The following is a 22497-nucleotide window of genomic DNA, read 5'->3' as shown; positions in this document are numbered from 1 at the left end:
ATGTGTGACTCCTCTCCGAACCCAATGACACTTTAATTTCTAATTATATGCAATTAATTCTTTTCAGGTAGTTATTTCTACTTGCCATTCTGTAATGATATGATACTGTTAAAGAAAATAAAGGTTTCTTAAACAAACAAACAAACAAAAACAAAAAAAAAAAAAAAAGAAGAAGTTGGAATTACTTGGCCAAAACTCCCAAGCAATTTGTGGGAAATTAAATAAGGAATCTGAACAGACTAAACAGTCCTTGAGCCAAGACAACAATTTCCTGAATCTAAAAGTGGGAGGAAGACAACCCGACCGAGTGGCAGTGTGGGGAAACTGCCATTCTGAAATAAAAGCACCATGAAGTGCAAATGCTGTTCTAAAATAAATCCCCACCAGGCATTTTGAGACACAAAGAGACAAAGTTAGTGCCCCTCAATACCAGGAGGACCCTTGAAGTTGGTAATCAGCAAATGGGGCAACCTGTTCTTGGTACCAACAAATCAACTAGCCACAACATACTCAGTAATCTTTGTTAGAGCTGAAAGATGAAGCTGCACCAAAGGGTCAGGGTATCTACCCTAAGAGACGCAGTGAGGCTATGCATGTTATGCACATTTCTACTAATTTTTCAGTCATAGAGAAGGAGCTGCCACAGAGCCTATGAGGCAGGAACAAGGGCAAGGTATTTACCACAAACTAGTCCCAGAAGGAACTATGGGGAACCTTTTCAGAATCCAAGCCAGACCCTGACTCAGGCACTGGAGGCCCCTCAATCTCCTGTAACCGACTCAGTGCGGGTGGGAGGAGACTTGGTTCCCCCATGCAGAACCAGTCCTGGGGACATGTTTGTCCCCAGGACGTTTCTCACAGATTATACTCATCCTCCTGCCATCAGTCTCAGGGCTGTTTTGAGCAGCAGCTGGATAAAGCCACTAGTGCTATCCCCACTCCCCTGCCAGGCAGACAGCAGAGACCTATCCAAGAACCATGCTGATTGGGTGAGAATAGCTTAGCCTTGGGGGTCTGTGAGCAATCTCCAGCTCCTGTCACTGTCTGCCCTGACTTGTAAGTTGGTTGCCCAGTTGTGCCAGGCACAACTCTGTAGCTGAAAGTAGAGGGACAAGAGCTCAGTAGAGCCAGTGGGGTCTGGGTAGAGTGGCTTTTGTTCACTTTCCTGGAGAGATGTGGGAGAAGATTTGGATATACAGGGGTCTCACAAATCTGCGATACCTGATTCCATTAAGGAGGAAGAGCAGGAAACTATTCCCTCACAAAGCTCAAGAGAATACTCAAGACTGCTGCTGCAGCTTTCCAAAGGCAATTCTCCACAGCGAGAGCAGTAGGCCAGGAGGAAAAGGCTGCTGAAGTTGCCCACATTGGCCCAAGCATCAAAGCCACATGAAGATGAATGCCAACCTCTGCTCCTCTGAATGTGTTTGGGAAGGGAGGATCTCCAGCCTTACTTGGCAAACTGTCCTAAGAGCTACAACACCAGAATGGACCCGTTTCTGACTTGAAGTCTGTCACTGGGATTTGTTCCCTTTTTTAATCTTCTGTGGGGACGAGAATGTCTCATGTTTATGTTACTTGCAATAAACAAACATGCACCCTTGAGAACAGATGTTATGTGTAGACCCTCTCCTTTAAGAGCTCACATTTCCCCCAGATGACCCATGGCCCAACCTTCTCTTTTAGAATATTCTTTTGATCCTATTATGCTGACATTAGAAATATCAAGATTATATTCAAGGACAGAACTGAGCCCCCTACTCGAAGTTCCAACATTTTCTTACTCTCAGAGGACAGCGTGTCAAGAGTCCACTATCTACAAACCTTTGATGGGTGGGGGGATACTTTTGGTTGTGCTGAAGGTGTAAATTTCTGAGAAGGGCCCTTCCCCAGCCTCGCTTGCTGCCTGGATTCTGAAGGAGTAGCACGTGAATTCTGTCAATCTCTGAACCTTGTAGGTATGGCTGGGTCCCCTGTAGATTGATATAAACCTAGGGAAAGAAGAAGAATCCATTAGCTGTCAGAACTCTTAATTACAAGAAATAAATTATGATGAAAACTAATGCACTAATCGGGGGGAAGGGAAAAAATAACAGAGTGAATCAAACAACATTACCCTATGTAAATTTACGATTACACAAATGGTATGCCTTTACTCCATGTACAGAGAAACAACATGTATCCCATTTGTTTACAATAAAAAAACACTAATGCAGCAGAGTAAGCCAACTCAATAAATAAATGCTTTTCCTAGTCTGAATCAACCACTTGCTATGTTATGTTCAAATTTAATATCTAAGTTTACATAAAAGAAAAATACAAATTTAAGAAATATAAAGACTGGAATGAGATTCCTTTAGTTATGGTCTAGATACTAGAAACTCAGTTGTTCCTATTTTTATTTCCTAATATTTCAAAATGATTTTAATATACACATTAAAATATGGAAAAAATGTATAAAACTTGATAGTGTTAACTTACCATCTATTATGTAGTAGGCAGTGAAATTAATGTTAACTGGGCACTTGAGAAATAAGCTGTACTCTTTTTTTTAATTTTTAAATTTTATTTTTTCTAATTTGTTGTACATGACAGTAGGAAATGCTTTAAAATTTAACATTTGTATATTTTCCCAAGAGCTTTTAAACTCCCTTTCTTAAACTGACAAGAAGATATTTAGGATTATGGATCTTTGAGGAAATACATAAAAAGGAAAAGAAAAATTATTGTGCTCAGAATCATTCATCAGGTTAGTTGACAATTCAGACTGGCAGTTTTTGGCTTCTTCCCCTATCTGATCCACAACTATTTTACACTTCTTTGTTAATTAATATTTCTAGGAATAGAAGGTGAAAAGGTTAAAAAAAAATGCAGGGCATTTTAGATGTTTTCCCACAGTGTCTTGAAAACTTAGTATTTTCACAATGAAACTGAAGTACCTAGAACTACTATTCCCACTTTTAATACCACTTTTTTAAAAACATAGTTAACTGTAAAATTTTGGAAATGACTTAACTTCCCATAAGTCATCCGGGATCCTTGTTAGATCCAGGGTCTGAATCACATTGGTCCGGGGCACTCTGAGAACCACTCCCTGAGTTAATCCAACCACACTGCCTTGTCCTCCTATGTAGGTCAACTGATTCCCACTGCCAATGCTTTGTTGCAGGCTCTGAGGACAAGCCACTATCTTCAGATACCACCGGAAGTCCATCAGTAATAGAATTACTGTTCAAAACTACTGGGCCTAATTGGCCTAAAGGGTAAGCACAATTTATGCATTCATTTTGTACCAGTTCTTGAACACCTGCAGTGTGCTAGATCCTGTGGATCTTAAGATGAAAATAGCCTGATTCCACGGGTCAGTTTGTCCTGAGTGCGCATGGTTTTCAGAAGGCTTTTCTATGGCTGAAGAATAGTCTAGAATGGATGAATGGATGGAGAGATGGGAAGACTAAATAACCGGCTTGTTTTTAACTTGTCAGAGTCAATACTTCCATTCAGGCTTGTACTAGCTTTTGCAATCAAGTTCCTGAGCCCTCGTCATGTCACCTATTTAACGTTCTGCTTGTTTGACTTGTGAAAGGAAGTCCTTTAACTGAAGGCTGAGCACTTTCAACTTCAGGGAAAGCCAGAGTTCAGGCTGAAACCCACAAATACCATAGCAACCTGCATAGCATTCTTGACACATTACCACCTTAATGAAGACATCCTTGCTAATGCTACAGGCAAACAGCTATTAACTCAGCCTCACCTGGGCCAGAATTTCTAACGGGGATAATTGCCCTTAATTATATCACAAATGGAAGCCATGGTTTAGGAAGTGAAAGTGTTAGATCTTCATTACAAAATTGCCATAAAGCTCAGTTTGTAAGAGTCTGGAGAACAACATTAGAACAATACTGCTTTCCTGGCATGCTGTGCTCTAAGGAGAGTTATTTCCTTTAGAAAACAGGTTCAATATGTACTTGTGCCCAGATTCATACATGTAGGCAGTGGTGGTCTGTCACAGAGACATTTACTGAAGCACTCAGTGCTCTCATTTTGTAGTATAATTGAGCAAATAGCATACATACAATTTTCAAATACATCAAAACTTGCTGTCTCTAGACTAGCTATTTTGTTCCTTTAACTTCTTGTTTTTTTTTTTTTCTTGTACAACAGTGTTTCATTAATGCTTTAAAACTGTATTTCAATTTAGAAAAAGCATTGGGGAAACAGCTGATAGTAGTGACAAATTTAAAATGTTGCCATTAGAGAATTTATTCATGTCCCAAGATAGTGTTACTTAAAAACATAAGAAAAGTAAAGTTGCATTTGTGTCTAGAAAAAAAGAGTGACCAGGAAGCTTCTGAAGACCTTTACCCCTGCCCCCCCCACCACCTCCACAGTTTGACTTTAAGATTTCACTATCTTGCTTTCAGTGAAGGCAGAGTGAGGCAGCTGCTGGAGGCCCACCTCACGCCTGTCATTGCTCTCGGAGAGTAGGCTGGGAACAGCTGCCTGGTACTCCCAGCAGAAGGAGCTGAGAATGAGAGAAACAGTAGTCTGTTCTTTCTTCAGCCTTTTCTAGAAAAAGCACATGTTGGACCTGTCCTTGATTTAGCTCACTTCCTACTGTGGCAGTGATAATTCATGGCCTTCTTGTTCTGATAAGAGTCATCACTGTTTTGTCTGACCTCTCTCCCCACAAAATGGGCATGGGAGAAAATTCTGGGGTACAGGGTGGGAGGGGGAAGTTCCCCTATTTTGTTCTCAAAATGTTTATGGGAAGAGCTGAAAAACAGATGGCAACAAATTTCTATGTCACATAGTTAACCAGGTACTAAGTCCTCAGTCAGTGGAGGGAAGAGATGGTAGGCATCAACACAGCTTTTCCTGAGTGAAACACATAAGGAGAGACATTGGGAATTCTAAGAGTTTTGGGAGAAACAGCCCAAGCATCAACAGTCAGTCCCACACCTACACAAAGAGATGGCCATGGCCATGTCCCTGTCAACGTGCCTTCTAAGATGAACATGCAGGCCCAAGGTCAGAAAGGTGGGGCAGGGAGGCAAGAGGGCAACCCAATGCCTTCTTGAGGACCTTTCCCATGATCTCACTCTGAGGTGTGAGCAGGAGCCACGCACTGGGAAACATTAAAAGACAGATGTCGCAAGTCTGCATATTATTCAAGAGTTTACAATTTTCAAACTTGAAAGGTTTTCTTACCTTTTTCTTTAAGGGGGGAAAAAAGAGGAATAGAAAGAACAGCAAGAATGAGAACAGTGAGGATGGGGTAAAAGATGAGAGGGACGAGGCATTGCTATTTTTTCTGATAGGGAAATTATTTATCATAGTCATTTCTAATTTCATTTCATTTTATTCATGTCAACGAAGGAATTCATTAATTGCATGGGCATGTTTTAAACTTGACATGAGTCAGCTTATAAACCAGAAAATGAAATCTCAACTCTCAATTTTAGGTTTCTGAAAATAGGATCTTCCTGTGATAACAACCAATTTGGCACTTTGTTTCTAGGGTTTTAATTCTGAATACTTGAAGGGGTCACAATGGATTTGTTACTTCTACTTCTATCACCCCTCCCCCAATCTGGGTGCCTGATAGGTTTCCAATCAATGCAGGTTCTAAGACAAGAATCTGCTTCGTGGGCTACTAAATACCAGCAGGCACTTGAGTCTCTGTGCTTTAGTTTTCTCATCTATGCAAAGGGTGAGGATGGAGCCTACCCATGGAGCTGTTGTGAGGTTTAAATGGGCTACATACAAGTGCTTAGCCTCATCCTGAAATGTAACAGTCACCCACTCACTATATGTTAATCATCTTATAATGCTGTGGAGACAGGGTTTTAAAAAAGACCCTGCTCTACCTTCTAAGAGACCATCTATATGACTGTTGTTGAACATAGTGGTTATTTTGCTTCCTCTGGGTGGAAAGCTGAATGTGAGCTGTGTGGCTTCAACCATCACACTGGCCAACCTTCTCAGAACACTGTGTGGTGGGTGCTCATTCTGAGACGTCAGGTAAAAGTGCCAGTCCCTGAACAGAGCAGGCCTCAGGCAAGTGCCTTTGATCCCAGATGACTTTCTGGTAAAAAATGTTGATCTGATAGCAACTTCTGTTTCCCTCTGCTCCTCAAATTCCAGATTACAAAGACCAACCAAAATATAATAGAAGGATATAAGTCAATGAGACTATAATCCCTTTCCCAGCCCTGTTCTATAACTACTATCCACCATTCCAGGAGGTGGGAGAAGTCAGACTCTTTCTTCAAAGCCAGTGATTCATGGCCATGCATGTGGCCAGTCTCGAAGGCTCTGCAGGTTAATATCCCTGTAGCTAGAACCACTCTGGGAGATATTAAAAATATTCATCAAATATCTGTTTTACAAAGATCAACTTAATTTCCTTCATTCTTTTACATCTTTTTTTTTAAAAGATCAACCTAATTTTAAAATTCTTTAATAAGTAAGTCAGAGATCTGTGAGAGAATTAATCAGAACAAGGCACAATGATGGAAGACTTTAAGTGCAACCAGGGACTGAGCGCCTAGCACAGGCTCTGCCATGGGGCGAGGCTGGCACCCAGGCAGCTTTCCCAGTTCTTACCTTCCCTCGGACGGAGCGCCCAGGTTGGTGCTTGGACCCCACACAGGTTGATGCACCCTAGGTCCTGGGACATAGCAGAGGTGCTGCAGAAGGCCCTGGTCCACAATGCCCTCAGCCTGGGGACGGAGGAGGCCCTGAGTAGTTAGAATTCAGCTGGGAATGGAGGACTCAGAGCAGCTAGGGTACCCACCCGAGGAGTCAGGAACAGTGGAAAACCCTGAGCCCTTGATCCTTGGTGCTGGCCTGGCAACAGGCAAGCACTACACAAGAAGTGACACCTGCTCTACCTTGGCCACTTTCCTGTTCTATGCTGCTGCTAAGGTGGGACATCCTTCACCGTCCTCCACACTCTGCACTCTGCTGGGAGTTATGGGAGCACGTGGACTTGGACCCAGGAAGATCTAGACTCCAATCTCAGCTCTGCCCCTTACTGCCAAATCAATTGTCCCTGTGAAATTTCAGTTCCTCTCATCTGCAAACAGGGGGCAGTATCCACCATTCTAAGAGTCAAATACAGCAATATAGGCAGAAAGCTCAGCCCAGAACATAGAGCCCAATTCATCATATTATCCAACAGCTCCAAACCCAGGGTCACTGGCACCACAGACCACCTTTCAGAGATCCAAGTCAGGTGAAGGACCCTGTGGTCCCCTATGGTTCTCAGTTCCTGCCACGCAGGTTCTTCTATCAGTGGTTTATGACTCAGCAGGAACAGTTCAATCTAAATTAGTGATGTTGTGCTGCATCTGTTATGGCCTATGGCAGACATTCAGCTCTCCCTGAAACAAATCACCAATCTCATTTGGTGTGCAAGGAGCACAAATGAAATGCCCACTCCGCTGTTTTCATCGCGAGTGCTTCTGCACTCACAGGTACAGCACTGAAACAACACAGAAGTGGGCAGCCCGGTTTCTGGAATGCAGTACGAGCCCACTGAGGTCACAAGTCATTGCACTGTTAGTTCAGGGGGAGGCACATGTAGCCCCAGCACCTGCTGTGGTATCACAGTGCCTTAAAGACTGCCAGAAAACCTAGGCCACAGTGACCCTATCTCTGAGGTCTTCTACCCGACCCCAGTCTCACTGCCTGATCCTGGGGACCTTCACAGGCATCAGCCCCATGACCCAGGGCTACTGTAGGGTCAAGGGGCCAGTGCGGGAGCACTCATGGGGCTCTGATGCAGTGCAGACCCTGCTGGCTCACCATCCTCTGTGGGACAACAGAGTGAGTGATGAAGTAAGCTCTGGAGCCAGCAGACCTGGGGCGGAGTTCAGCTGGCCAGGGCTTGGGCTGTCTAACCAGGTGAGCTGTTTCCTCAACTGTTTCCACCCTGCGGTTGTTGCAAGAACTAAATGAGAATAAAGGGAGAACCCATAAGCACTTAGGAAGCATTCAGTAAATTGTAATGTTATTAATACTATGTAAACATTGTAACACTAATATTATTAATAGGAAAGTACCAAGGTTGATGAACATTTCTTGTTTTCCAAAGTTAGAGAAGTCTGAAAATGTCCCCAGAATGGCATCCCTCTCACCTACATTCCCTGAGGCTTGAGTTGGGGAGAGTGGAGCATGTGAATACCATGCACCCTGTCCTTGTGAACCCGGGTCACAAATTGCTATATAAAACACAAAGAGGGGCCTGGGGATGTGGCTCAGCGGTAGAGCACTTGCCTAGTATGTGTGAGGCCCTGGGTTCGATTATCAGCACCATACATAAATAAATAAAATAAAGGTCCATCAACAACTAAAAAAAATTAAAAAAACAAACAAACAAAACAAAACAAAAACCACAAAGATGGGAGCAAAAGGTCAGATCTCAGTGCTGCCCACTGAGTGGAACTCTGGACATTTTTGCCTAGGGGAAGAAAAATGGGGAGAAATGCCCTCAAGTTCTGAAAATATGCACTTGGGGAGAGGAAGGTTAGGCAGGACATTCAGAGTCAAAATGAATTCTTGGTAGCTCTGCACACCCCAAACCCACTGCCCCATGCCTCAGTTCTGCCTGTTTTATCTCTAGAAACAAAACACTCAGATGGTAACAAACACACATGGATCTTACTCTTGGTAATTTACCAGGGATTTAAGAATTGTTCGATATTCTATGCTTAGAGCAATTCAACTATTCTGTGATAATGTATTGGTAGGTATAGGTCGTCAAACATTTGTCTGAACCCACAGAATGCACAACACCAACAATGAGCCCTAGCGTAACTATGAACCATGCACCCATGCAGGATAACAATGTGATAATGACATAGGTCCATCAACTCTAACAAATGGATGGCTCTGGCAGGGGATGCTGCTCATGGGGGAGGCAAGAATACATGGGAGATACCTATACCTTCCAACTTAATTTTGCTGTGAACCTAAAACTGCTCTAAAAGATAATAATAAAAACTGAAAAATGTTCTGCAATTCTGTGAAGCCAAAACAATTTTTTAAAAAAATTCTGCTTGTCATAATACTCCATGGGGGTGTGTGGCAACTTTTAGGAGCACAAAGACATACTGAGACCTTGGCCAGAGTGCAATCTGTAGCCTTCGCTATGAACTTGAACACTCCAAGGCTAAATTTCCAGACAGTAATAACTGTCTTGATCACTTGACAGGAATTTTTATGAGATACAAATCAAAGAACCAAGTAACTTCTAGGATTCCTCACTGAATATGTAATAGAAGGTAAGACAACAGATTCTGGATGTTTTTGGAAAATTCTAGAGGAAAGCTATACTTTTAATTTCAGTATTTTAGGCTTTAATGTTGTGAAAGATGATTTTTTGTACTCAAGTGTAACTGACAGAAGTTCAGTTGTATCACATCTTCACATTTTCCTTTTTAAAACTCATTTTAAGGGAAACGATAATATGTAAAAAATTTAGTTTTAAAACGTTTGCTTAAAATACTTTTGTTTTTAAAAGAAATATTCGAGAATGCTCTGTATGGCTTATAACTTAAATACACAGTAGGAAATAAGCCTTTATGCTAAGAGTTTTGTTTACTACCTTGCTGCTGTCTTATAATCTCCAGACCCACTACAGGCTAACCATGGTCCATTAATATTAACTATTCATAATAATCTAACCTGCTGACCTGAAATGGCCTGTAGTCTACTAAGGCCTCAAATGGCATTTTTCAAAACATATTTCACAATATCACAAATCAACAGCTGTTCAAAAGCTCAGTACAGCTATATTCATTAAGAATGACATGTCATTGTCTTCTCCACCTTTTACTTAATTTCCCTGGGTTCCGTGGTGTGTGTGTTTCCTGTTATTCAAGTGGCATTTGGGGATGAAAGATACTCAAAATAGGAATGGAGAGTATACACCTTTATTTTGCCAAGAACACAGAGTCCTGCCATTTCTGGGTAGAAGCAGATGGCACCATGTGCGGACACTGAGGCAGAGAGGGTGTTTCCTAAATTGATTTTGATGTCCGTCAAAGTCCCTGTTTACAGACTGGTCATCAAAGTGCCAAGAGTTCTTTCCAAATAAACTAATAAGAAAAGAGGTTAATTTCCTATCCTCTGTACCTAGCTGGAAGTTGACCTTTTTGACTCATAAGTGACTGAGTAGGTGGCAACACTTCTTGGTTTATGAGTTGAATTTTTACACTCCTTTTCTAAGAAATAAAATTTCACTACAGCAACTAATGGTAGAAACTTTTTACAATGAATAAATGAATTTAAAAAATTCTTTCCATTTTTTATTGTTGTTTATACTTTAAACACAATAAAATTCCTATTTTCAATTTTTTTAAAAAACTGTACTTGGTATATTAAAAGAAAGATTTACTTGTACTCAAAGAATGAAGGTCAGAATTTTGTGTGTATGTAGTACTGGGAATTGAACTCAGGGTGCTTTACCACTGAGCTACATCCCCAGCCCTTTTTAATTTTTTGAGATAGGGTCTAAGTTTCTGAGGCTGCTTCCAACTATGATCTTCCTCCCAGGCTTATGCCACCACATCTGAAGAAGACCACCTGAGAACCTTGAAACCTCCCACTTTGCTACTTTGTTTTCAAATACATGGAGGGCATCTTATCTTCAAGGACACAGTTTTCACAGTTTTTCAGGCTTCTGTTTGCCCACTTTTGTTTCAGTGACCTTGCCTCAATTTGAGGAAAATGCTATTCATTTCCATTTTACAAATTTATTTTTTATCTAAGTGAGAGGTTAAGAACTAATTTGGATTCTGTTTCTGGTTTAACTAATATCTCATTTTAGCCTGAGACAGACAACCTGCAATACTCTTTGTTTTGTAGGCTGATTTTTTATGTTCCTTTTTTCTAAGAGATAAAAATGTTTCTAAAAAAAATTTTTTTTCCCTGTCAACTAGGGACTGCAGACCAGCATCATGACTTCATTTTATAGAGGCAGAAATTAAGGCAAAGAGAAGTTAGGGGATACGCTTCTATCATCTTGAAATTCAGTAGTAGATCAGGGATTACAAGAGATTTGACATCTGCATCAAGACCAAAGCCACCTTGAGAGCTGGGGGTGGGGATGAAGGTATCACTGAAATGCCATTCATCCAGCAAAGATGATCATGTGAACAGGGGTCTACTCCAGAGAGGTATTGGAAACAAATGCTGAGGGTCTCTTGCAGGCTGGGCCCTAAGTGCTGCCTTCCATCTGTGTCATGGAACTCGGCAACACACCAAGAGAAGGAAGCAGGAGTTTGTTCTATAATAGGCAAACACAGAAAATTAATTTCTCCCTCAGTGCGCATGCATCCCAGGCACTCTAGTTAGTTAACAAGTGTTTTTTCCAGTTTGAAAAAACACTAAAACTCCACAAAGATGCAGGGTGCCAACAGGCATTACACTGTTAACCCTGCAAAGTCCCTCTAGTTTTGCTGGCCTAGAGGAAAGTGTCACGGCCAAGCCAAGTCAACAGAGAGCAAGAGGTAATTATCTACTCTATAGCCCAATTTCGCTTTGCTGGAAACTAGGTTTAAAAAACACTGCCTGTCTGACTGACACTGAACAACAGATTAACCACAAATGCATTCCTGGAATTTATGTTTCTCCCTCCTCGGTCCTGTGTATAATTATCGGGGAACACAGACCTGCCAGGGTCAGGCTGAGCATCAACTCCGGTTCTGTCAGGGCAGCACAGCATTTCACTGCAGTAACAAAAACAAATGCATCTGCAAAACCACCACTATGATCTTAGAGCACACCAACTGGTCCTGCTATTCTAATGCCTGTATTAGGTTAACACAGCATTATGAAAATGTTTACTTGGGGATATATTTTTCATGCATAACACTGGAATAAAAGTCATTCAGATCTTTGGAGCTGGATCTGTTAAGAATATAGACTACATCACTGTAAGGCCAAACTCATCTGATTTTGTTTTTCTGTTGAAATTAAATTTCCTGTACTGACTATTCACTGTTTAATATTAATTCATTTCCTAAGCAAGATAAGCTCTTATAGATAGGCCACATGCCATACAGAACCTAGCACATAGTAGCAATTCAAGAAAAAATTTGCTGATTGAATAATTGTAATTTAATCTCTAAGTAAACCTAGTTCTATAAATATAAAGCACAGATTTAAAGCTGATACATAAATACGGACTGGAGACCTTATAGGTCACAAGTCTGAATACAAGGGAAATAAATATCCTAGTAAAGAGAGGTGGAACTTTCCACACAGCAAGTTCAGGTGACCTGGGGTGGATTCTAGGTAGATTTACCTGGGGATAAGAGCTGTGGCAAGAAGCCCTGTGGGATCACTTCAATCTACATGAAATAGGCTTAGCCTTGACAGAGAGGGACAGAGAGAGACAGACAGACAGATACAGAGAGAAAAGTTAGCACATTTCACGTTTTACATTTTACCTTTTAAGAACTCAATAATAAAACTCTTAGTGCTTGGTACTCTGTAGGTGCTCACTAAATAGAAGTTTCCTTTTCAAAGTTTAAAAAATATTATTTTTGATTAAACATTATATTTTAAGTCCTGGGGGCATTTTATATTGTTTGAGGCATATAAATAAACATAAATCAGTACATCACAGATGCAACCAGATCTTAGGGGTTTTAACATCAAGTAGTCACTCTAAAGGGAAGATGGTATCTTTCTTATTTTCTTAATTGTGAAATGCAGAAGCTAAAAATATGAAGAAAATTAGATAACATGCCCAAATAATTTACAAGGGACATATTTTTGTAAAAGATTTTGTTCACACATGATTTATAAAGATTCACTGATTTAAGGTGGAAAGGACACCACAGATCATCTACTTTAACCTCTTCATGGATGAAGAAAGAGAGTCATGGTTTAGGAAGCAAAACTGATGTGACTCTTTAACCTACCACCAAGCATGGAGTTTTTAGTTTGCACAGTGGTTCTGTTACAAAATACACATTAAGAGTTATGAATACTTAAATAGCTGGCAAGGCCAGCTGTACAACTCAGACATCAGCAACTCTTTTCTCAAATGCCCAGTGACCAGTTAGTAATGTGGTCATGGCAAAATACATATTTTACTATGATCTTTTTTGGGCACGGAGTCGGGGCAGGTACTGGGAATTGAACTCAGGTCTTGCCCATGCTAGGAAAGTGCTCTTCCACTGAGCTACCTCTCCACCACGAAAGAAACACTGAGAGCCGACACGAGAGAAGATAAAACCACAACTGAGCCTGTCTTTGATTCTCACCTTGGCCACAATAGGATGTGTTTTTCCCCCACATTCACAGTAAGAATGCTGCAGAACATGTGCACCAAGTTCCTGTGAGCCACAGCTAGAAACTGCTCTAGTAACAAGTGTGCTGAAAAAGCCAACTGCTCCTTGGGAAGAAGACACCGCTCTTTCATCTGGAGAGGCCAGGTTGAGTCCTAGTGACCCATGTGAGGCTAGAACTGACAAAACTAGGCTAACAACAAGTGTCATGATGAGTCCAGCTCAAACGGCTTCTCCTGGCTCCTCACCAGTCAAGATCCAAATCTAAAGTCTTGGATGCAAGGCAACTCACTCCAAGACTTCACTTTCAAGACACCGAGGAAGGTCGTCTTCAAACTAAAACTAGGCTGTCTCGTCCTATTAAATCCCAGGAAAATTATTCCACAAATAGAATGAGAATTTATTATGCTCTATATTCCCATCACTTTAATAACTTTCTGAGAGCACCGACAAATCTAATTTAGAAAAGATAAATTTGGATTCTAGCTCATAAAATTAAGAATAATATTGTTTGTAATGGTCAGATTTCTTAAATTGCCACTTAAATTTAGGCAAGTCATTTATTTGATGAACAAGGCGAGTCAGGCTTTATTATTTATTTGGGGAGGGGCGGGGAGAACATTTTTCGATTACTAGTTTCTGCAGAGCTTTCTGCCTGGCATGTTTCAATGCCTCACGACAACACAACCATTTGGACACGTGCTTGTGGAGTTTTTGTTGTGTGCCCAGGAGCCGTTCTGTATCACGGAAGCCTCAGACTGGACCACACCTCTGTACAGTTCTCCATCCACCATCCCCATGGGTGGCTGGCTGCCCCACAGGGAAGGACGGCAGCCAGATGGGGGTGCCTGCCTCCCAGGTCCCTGGAGGTGCAGCAGAGGCAGTGTGTGTGAATATGAGGGACTGGCTGTAATCCCAACTCGCCACCAGCTTCGGTGATCTTCCTGTGCTTCACTTTTTCTGACAGAGTACAACTAAAAGATGTTCTCTAAGGATGGTTCTTTCTATCACCAAGGGAGCCTGAGGAAGAGACTTAGAGACTCATTTAAAATTCTCCGCCAATGCTAGCTTTATATACTTGTCAGGCTTTCTCCTAGTTTATATCTTCTGTTCTTGTCAGCCTTCTTCAGTTGAGGAGCTCCTCGTGAGAAAATAATCATCCTATGAAAACACATCCAAAGAAATCTAGCACAGTGGGATAAGTGATCTTGTGCATGAGGAAGGATGAATGTGACCTCTAATGAACCTGCCAAGAGAAGCATTGCTTTCTCTGTGCTTTCTACACCAGCACTAGTTTCCAATAGGACAGTCACTTTTTGTTCTCCTGTCATCAAACTATTGGGTCTGCCAGGTACTTCCAAAGTCAGGTTCAAGTGTCAGCTCTTTTAACAAACCTCTCTGATCTTTGGGTCCAGATGATCTCTGCTCTTCCCAACTCCTGAACACTTTTTCCCTTCGGTACTATTTGTTCTATCATTATTTGTGAGAATATTATACTCCCAGAGGCAGGACCTTGTGGGATTTTTCCTTTCTTCCCTTCCTACTTCCCTTCCTTCCTTCTTCCCCCTGTCCTTTTTACTAATAAGAAATTATATTTCTTAGATACATTCAGAATGTCAACAGAATAACTGTGACTTTTTTTCCCAATAGTATTCCAATTTTTTCCAAAGTAGTATTCACTTACCAGAACAATAATTGTTTCATATAAGCTACATCAGAGACTTCTGAACATGAAAAACAACAACAACAACAAAAGAACCAAAAAAACTGTCCTCATATATAACTAATTTGTGCTGTACAACAAGAACCTGTTTTAAGTTTCCATGTTTGGTAGTGTGTTAACTACATAAAAAAGGTCATTGTACAGTCTACAGACAAATCTTACACAGCCTTACATTTCATTATTTTTCTTGAAAATGAGTGAACCGTGTTCAGGGAGTTACATGCTTCATAGACAGGCAAAGAACTGCAAAAGAACCAACTCAATCACCATCGTCTCATCCTCTCCACCCCACTCAGTCCCTTCCTCTTCATGGAGCACTTCTTCCCTCTTTTTCTTTTTCCTTGCTGACTCCCTTTCTTGCACTGGGCTTTCCTTCAGCTGGGTGTGCAGCTACGCCCTTCCGTATTTTCCCTTCAGCTCCTTCTTCTCCTGAGCTGCCGCACCTGCAGTGGTGCTGTTCCGTATCTCTCCTAGCTTCTCTGCAATAGCACCACTGCACAGGCTGTGCTTGTCTTTGGACGATACTCCGGGTAGAACAAGAAGGTTGAAGGAGGCTTTGTGGTATGCTGGGACCCTTGAGCTTCTTGTTTGTTTCCCTTTTAGGAGAGATATAGGTTTTCATGTCTCTTTCATCATGGGCCTAGTCTATCTTTGCCATGTCTTCAAATTTTCCTTTCTTCTTAGCAGTCATGGTCTTTCACCTCTCTAAGCACTTCCTCAAAAGCTCTGAGAAGCTGACTGGAGAAGTATTAGCGAGCTTCATCTTGAACTCCTCCCAGCAAGTGTGCACAATGCACTCATAGATGACATTTGGCCTTTCAGCTTCCTATGAGCGCCTCTGCCCACATTCAGTTGTTTTCTTCAGTGAGGCACAGCGCTGCCAGTGCCTAGCCAGCCCTGACTTGCCCTGGTGCTGTCCCTATGAAGCTCAATGCACTGAGGTGGCTGTGAGAACAGGGGCCAGAAGCATCAGGCTCCCTTGTGTTTTTCTGGATCTTGGTCTCCACAGCACCAAAATCAAAGCCCCTGATTGCAGGATGGGCGGTCGAGATTGGATGGGGGTGGGGGGATTCCTGTGGGAACTAAGACCCCATGTAAACAGAATATGATAAAGCACAAAGAGCAACCGCCAGACGGTTCTGTTCAGCACTGGTTCGGTGCTTTGGCCTGCTGTCTACTCCACTGCTACCTTGGTTGTATGGTGATCCCCCGAATCCTCTGCCTGACTCTCTGATTAGGACTTCTAGTGACAGAACATTTTGTCATCATTAACTTTTGCTCAGCATCTGATCATTCCTAAATACAGTTCAGCCACCTGTCTTCTGATTGCCATTTTCAGAGGAAACAAAGTTAGGTTAAACAAATAACTACACAAAAGGCTGGATTTGATTTCTACAGCCACAAGTGTTTTCTGGCCATGGAAACACTCATAAAATATCTCCTATTTGTTGTAGTTAATTTGATCTTGCATTGCCCACAGTTACAGAGAAAAACCCTCATCTGTACATCATCCACGGATTTGTAAACATGTTGTCCTGATGGTCACTGAATATTTAAAGCGGTAACATCTCTTCCTGAGTCTTATTTCCCTCGGCACTCATGACTAATATACATTATTTCATAGTGTGGACTTGAATCTGACAATTTGCTTTATAATTTCTCTTCATTATTTGGTTTTCTGAAGGGAAAATAACACATGTACTACACATGTAGGAAAATCTGGATCTTTCAAATGCTTAGAAATTCTAAATGGAAAATGGAGGGAAAAACTTTGGGAATAAAATGCAAGAATCAAATACACAAGCACCTTCTTTGAACAAGGAGGAAGAGTGTTTAAGAGAAAGTGAGTGAATAAGACAGAATGAGTTGAGATTTCTCCCCATGCCAAGGCCATGAAGTCCCTGGCACGCCCTCAGCCCTGTACCTCTTGTTTCTGTCCTCCAGCTGCAGAGTGTACACCATGTCATCCACAGCGTGCGTCTTGGAGTTACTGTCTCCCCATTTTAGCTTCAGGCTCTGAGGACCAGCTGCAGCACATTCTAGCCTGGGAGGCGAGGGTGGTAATGGCCGAGTTTTTGCTTTAATGAACTGACTAAATGGTCCAGCTCCAATTTCATTTATAGCCTGAATTCTGATCCTGGAGAAAGGGGAGGGGGTGACAATGCAGGTTTAAGAAGTAGCAATTCTTCATTCAAAATAAACATCTCATTCAAAATAAACATCATTGAATGGAGTATTTATTACTCGTCCCTAAAGCAATACCATGGAATAAAGAAAAACGAGATGAGTAACTCAAGACCAAGAACTAGCTCAGAACAGATTATACACTCTCCATTCTAAAAAATAACAAAACAAAACAACAACAAAAAACACTAGCAAGATATCCCTTAATTGAGGGGGGAAAAGGGGTTCTTGTTTAAGGAAAGACATCCTAAAGATACACTTCTTTGTTGTTGTTCTAGCTATTATTTAGTTATATCAAAATCAGTTTTGGAAGTAGATGATTTACAAATAGTGGATTAAATAGGAGAACAAACAAGTCTCCTTCAGAGTCAGACACTGGACAACAACTCTGCAACAGAATCCTTCAATCCATTATGGTTTGGATGTGAGATGTCCCCCAAAAGCTCACGTGAGATGGTGCAGGAAGGTTCAGAGGAGAAGTGATTGAGCGGTTGACTCTTAATCCAATCAGTGAATTAATCCCCTGATGGAATTAACTGAATGGCAACTGTAGGCAGGTAGGGTGTGACTGGAGGAGGTGGGCATTGGTGGTATGGCTATGAGGTATATATTTGTATCTGGCAATTAGAGATCTCTTTCTCTGTTTTCTGATAATCATGTGAGCAGCTTCACTCCACTACATTCTTCTGCCATGATGTTCTGCCTCACCATAAGCTCCAAGGAATGGAACCAGCTGTCTATGGACTGAGACTTCTGAAGCCATGAGCCCTTCAATAAACTTTTCCTCCTCTATAATTGTTCTGGTTTGGTCTTTTAGTCACAGTGGTGAAAAAGCCGACTAAAGCACTCCCTTTCTCCAGCCTCACTCAACAACTCTGAAGTCCTCAGCCAGAGCAACATGAGCAGATACTGCCATAGCAGGACGCCATTCAGATGGGCAAAAATCCCAGCTGGAGGCTTCCTATGTGTGCACAGTGTTATGGGGAGTAAAGACATATTAACATCAACTTTATGGTCTATAAATTTAAAATCTAATAGAGTTAAAAAGCATGCACAAAATATTATATATTCAGGAGGATTATTCTTCCTATCTCTCTTGTTCCTTTATATATCCCAACTAGTCCTGAAACAAGTCCTCCAGGTCATCAAATACCACATCAATGACACTGATGTCCTCACCCTCAACAACCCCTCTGTGCCAATTACATGTTTTGTTAGCTTTGCACTGGTCTGGAATCCACCCAAGGTTGTGTGCATGCTAAGCAAGTGCTCCACCACCGAGCTACCTACATCCCTGGCCCCTAAGCACCATCTTAAAGCTTGCTTCTTCCTGGACATGGTGGCCTCACACCCCTGCAAGAGTATTTCTCCTTTGCTTCTCTCATCAAAGGTCTTCCCCACTCCCTGTTCTTTTCTTCAGTGCAGTGTGAGCATTTCCTTAAACACTGTTTTCTCAGGTAACCTCAAACATTCATGGCTTCACCCATGTTAAGTCCACCCAGGTTAAGTCCACCAGGTTACCAGATCTCCAGTGGAAACCTCCACCCTTTGCTAGGAAGATAGGCAGCTCTCTGAATAGACTCAGTGGTGTGGTCTTGAAAGTTAGAAAAGTTTCATATTTAAACTTGATTTAAATTAAAAACACAGTGTTTTAAAAACACTAGACTAAAAAATAGAGTTGAAAAGACACATTCTTAGGAACCGATCAGTCTCAAATATTCTTATAATTTATTGTATGTACTTCTTATTTATAGCATTTATATATAAACTGAAGTATTACTTAACTATCATGATCCTGAACTATATCATGTGACCTCAAATTAGTCTAAATTCTTCAAACTTAAAGATTATATAAGTCAGCAAGTTAATCTAATATGCCTGTATATTGTTGGGGGGGTGGTTAATTATAGGTGAGATGGAATACACACACACTCTACCCTATCTTTCCCACTGAATGCAGGTTTAAACCTGCACAAAAGGATGTAGATATTTAAGAATTCTGAAAAGTATATCATAGCTGGCAGATTTGAGTAAGTATACAATTTTAATTTTACCAAATCAATAGAAAGCTTATAATTTTCCCCTCCATTATTTCCTAGCCTGGACTCGTGAAGACTAAATTCAGGAATGGACATGTGCAGGGACAAAGCTCTAAAAAAGTCTGGCTCAAAGCGGGAAGGGTGTCTCTAGGTATTCAGAGAGAGTGGGGAAATCCTCTAGTCCCCTTTTCATTTTTTCCTGTTCTCTATTCTATCATTTCCCCCATCACACCGACAGTCTAAAGAAGCAAAACCAGATGAAATCAATTGATAAAGGAAAAGCATCTGACAACATTCACATCTATTCATGATAAAAATTCTCAGCAAATTAGGAATAGGAGGGAGCTTCTTCAACCTGAAAAAGGGTACCTACAAAAATATCCACATCACAGTAGCCATGAGAGATTATATACTTTCCCTTTAAGACAAGCAGCAAGGATCACTCCTGTTTAAGAGCACTTACTAGATGTCCCAGCCAATGGGATGGGGTGGAGTGGTGGTTGGGTATGGGGTTGAGGGGCAGGTAACACACAGGAAAGAAACAAACAAAATAAATGGAAACTACAGAACAATGCTGTTAATATTAAAGACCTACCCAAATAGAGTCACATAGTGTTCATGAACTGGAAGACTTCATTAAATGATTAATTCTCCTCCAATTGACCTGTAGTGGCCTTGCACTTCAAAACAAGACAAACAAAAACCACACAAGATTCTTTTTGATTCTTTTGGGGTGGAGAGTGCGAGGCAAGGTACTGGGGATTGAACCCAGGGACTCACACATGCTAGGCAAGCTCTTTGCACTGAGTTACATTCCTACCCCTTTTTATTTTATTGTGAGACAGGGCCATGCTGTGGCTGCAGTTGGCTTCAACCTGTGATCCTCGTGCCTCAGTCTCTGGAGCCACTGGGAGTACCTGGGATTATATGGTTGGTCACTACACCCAGCTCACAGCAGGATTAACAGGAGATAAGGACAAGCTGATGCTAAAAGTTATGTGGCAAGTCAAAGGAACTTGTTAGTGCACATTTGAAAAATAAGAATACATCGGCAAGAATCATACTACCTGATTTTAGAACTTACCAAAAGCTACAGAAATCAAGACTGTGTGGAAAAGAGAGACACACATAGGTCAAGGCAACAGAGTACAGACTCCAGAAATGGACCCACACAGATGAGGTCACTTGATCTTTGAAAAGATGTAAAAGCAATTCAATGGAAATTACCTAACATCTTTAAGCAACAGTTTTCTCATCCATAAGAAGGGAATAATATCATATTTGCTGCATTGACAGAATTACTTAATTAAATGACATGGAAAATACTTCTAATTTTTTTATGTGTGTATGTGGTACTGAGGGGTTGAACCCAGGGGTGCTCTACCATGAGCTATATCCCCAGTAGCTCAGTTGCCCAGCTGGCCTCAAACCTGCCATCTTCTTGCCTCAGCCACGCAAGCAGCTGAGACTACGAGGATAAGCCACCATGCCTGGCACTAATTTTTAACATCTTATACTTCACGATACAACCAGAAAAGGATTCAAGGTGACCAAAAGCACTTTGGTGAACTTTAAATGTTAATTTACAGAGCTATTATCCTTCTGATTTCTTAAACTGTCCTCAGGGAAGCAGTTGATTAAGAACCTAGGGTCTAATGGGAACAGTAACAATGAAACCATCCCAACCAACAACAATGGTACAAACCCTGCTCTGGAGTAGGAACTATTACCTCTGCTTTTAGAGGTGAGGGCATTGCAGTCAACTCAAAGAGCTTAAGTAAGTTGACCTAATGACACAGCAGCTACTGGGGATGAAGTCTAGGTCTGTCATATGCAATAGTGTCTCTAATTTCTTTTTTTTTTTTTTTTTTTAAATATTTTTTTAGATGTTGATAGATCTTTATTTTATTCTTTTATTTATATGTGGTGCTGAGAATCGAACCCAGTGCCTCACACATGCTAGGCAAGCGCTCTACCACTGAGCCACAACTCCAGCCCCCAGTGTCTCTAATTTCTATTTTGGTCCCATGAGGTAGGATTACTTTGTCTAATTTACAAGTAAAGGAACTGAAGCTTGGCTAAGTACAGTTGCTTAGATTGATTTTATGCTGGACATGGGTCAGACTTGGGTGTGGACTTGATCCCTTGAGGTTCAAAGGCCTTGATGTGCTCTGGCCCACTACACTTTCCTATCGTAACTTGGACCTAACACAGTTACAAATCCAACCAAAAGATAATTTCAAACCATATTTTCAATTCAACCACTGCCTTTAGCCAATGAAGCTGACATTTAGAAAAGTCAGCAAGCTTATTTTCACTGTATTCAAACAGCATGTAGTCCCAAAACCAAATACCTAGACTCTAAAATACTCAATTCAACCTATCTTACATTTTTACAAAACCATGTTTTATTTCAGTAAAAAAAAGCATGAAAAACATTTTTTTCTGTGCAGCTGATGCACTGCGCTAACATTAATTAGTTTCAATGATAAGGGACATTCAAAATTGAAATAGAACTGAGAAACTTATAAAACAGGGTGGTGCCTTGTTTCTGAGAAAGCTGGAGGAGAGGACTCAGGCAATTACTGTCTGTTTTTTTTTTTTTAGGGTAAAAAAATTGCAGTGTGTGAAAATAACTTCCTAATCCTCATCAGAGGGAATGATGACAAAAGGCAATATACAGATGCAATGCCATCCCTATGAAAATATCATCGATATTCTTCACAGAACTAGAAAAAAAAATCCTAAAATTCATTCGGAAGAATAAAATATCTGAAATAGCCAAAGCAATTCTAAGCTGAAAAAGCAATGCTGGAGGTTTATTAATATCTAACTTCGAATTATACCACAGAGTTATAGTAACCAAAACTGGATGGTACTGGCATCAAAATAGACACATAGACAAATTCACATATCTACAGTCATCTGGTTCTTGACAAAAGTGCCAAAAACATACATTGGAGAAAAGAGGCCCTTTTCACAAATGGTGCTGGGAAAACTGGTTACTCCTATGTAGAAGAATGAAACTAGACCTTTGTCTCTCACACTGCAAGAAAATCAACTCAAAATGGATCAAAGACCTGGGAATTAGGGGCCTGGGTTGTAGCTCAGTGGTAGAGCACTTGCCTAGCATGTGTGCGGCACTGGGTTTAATTCTCAGCATCACAAATAATTAAATAAAATAAAGGTCCATTGACAACCAAAAAAATATTAAAAAAAAAAATGTAGGGTCAACACTCCAGCA

The 22497-nt window shown here is 41.0% G+C and overlaps 1 protein-coding gene across 2 annotated transcripts in view; it reads right to left on the bottom strand.

Moving 5' to 3' along the window:
- Positions 1-22497, bottom strand: part of Fndc3b (fibronectin type III domain containing 3B) — a 338390-nt gene that overhangs the window by 14065 nt on the left and 301828 nt on the right. For both annotated transcript variants that reach the window (XM_047563477.1, XM_047563478.1), the window contains exons 23-24: positions 16955-17167; positions 1825-1991 (exon numbers count right to left, since the gene is read on the bottom strand). In XM_047563477.1, the coding sequence (XP_047419433.1) occupies positions 1825-1991; positions 16955-17167 (380 nt within the window). The remainder of the gene's footprint in view (positions 1-1824; positions 1992-16954; positions 17168-22497) is intronic.

This window comes from Sciurus carolinensis, chromosome 9, assembly GCF_902686445.1.
Source record: "Sciurus carolinensis chromosome 9, mSciCar1.2, whole genome shotgun sequence".
Classification (NCBI taxonomy): Eukaryota; Metazoa; Chordata; class Mammalia; order Rodentia; family Sciuridae; genus Sciurus; species Sciurus carolinensis.
Note: the sequence above shows the minus strand (reverse complement) of the source record. Positions and strands in the feature narration are given on the sequence as shown.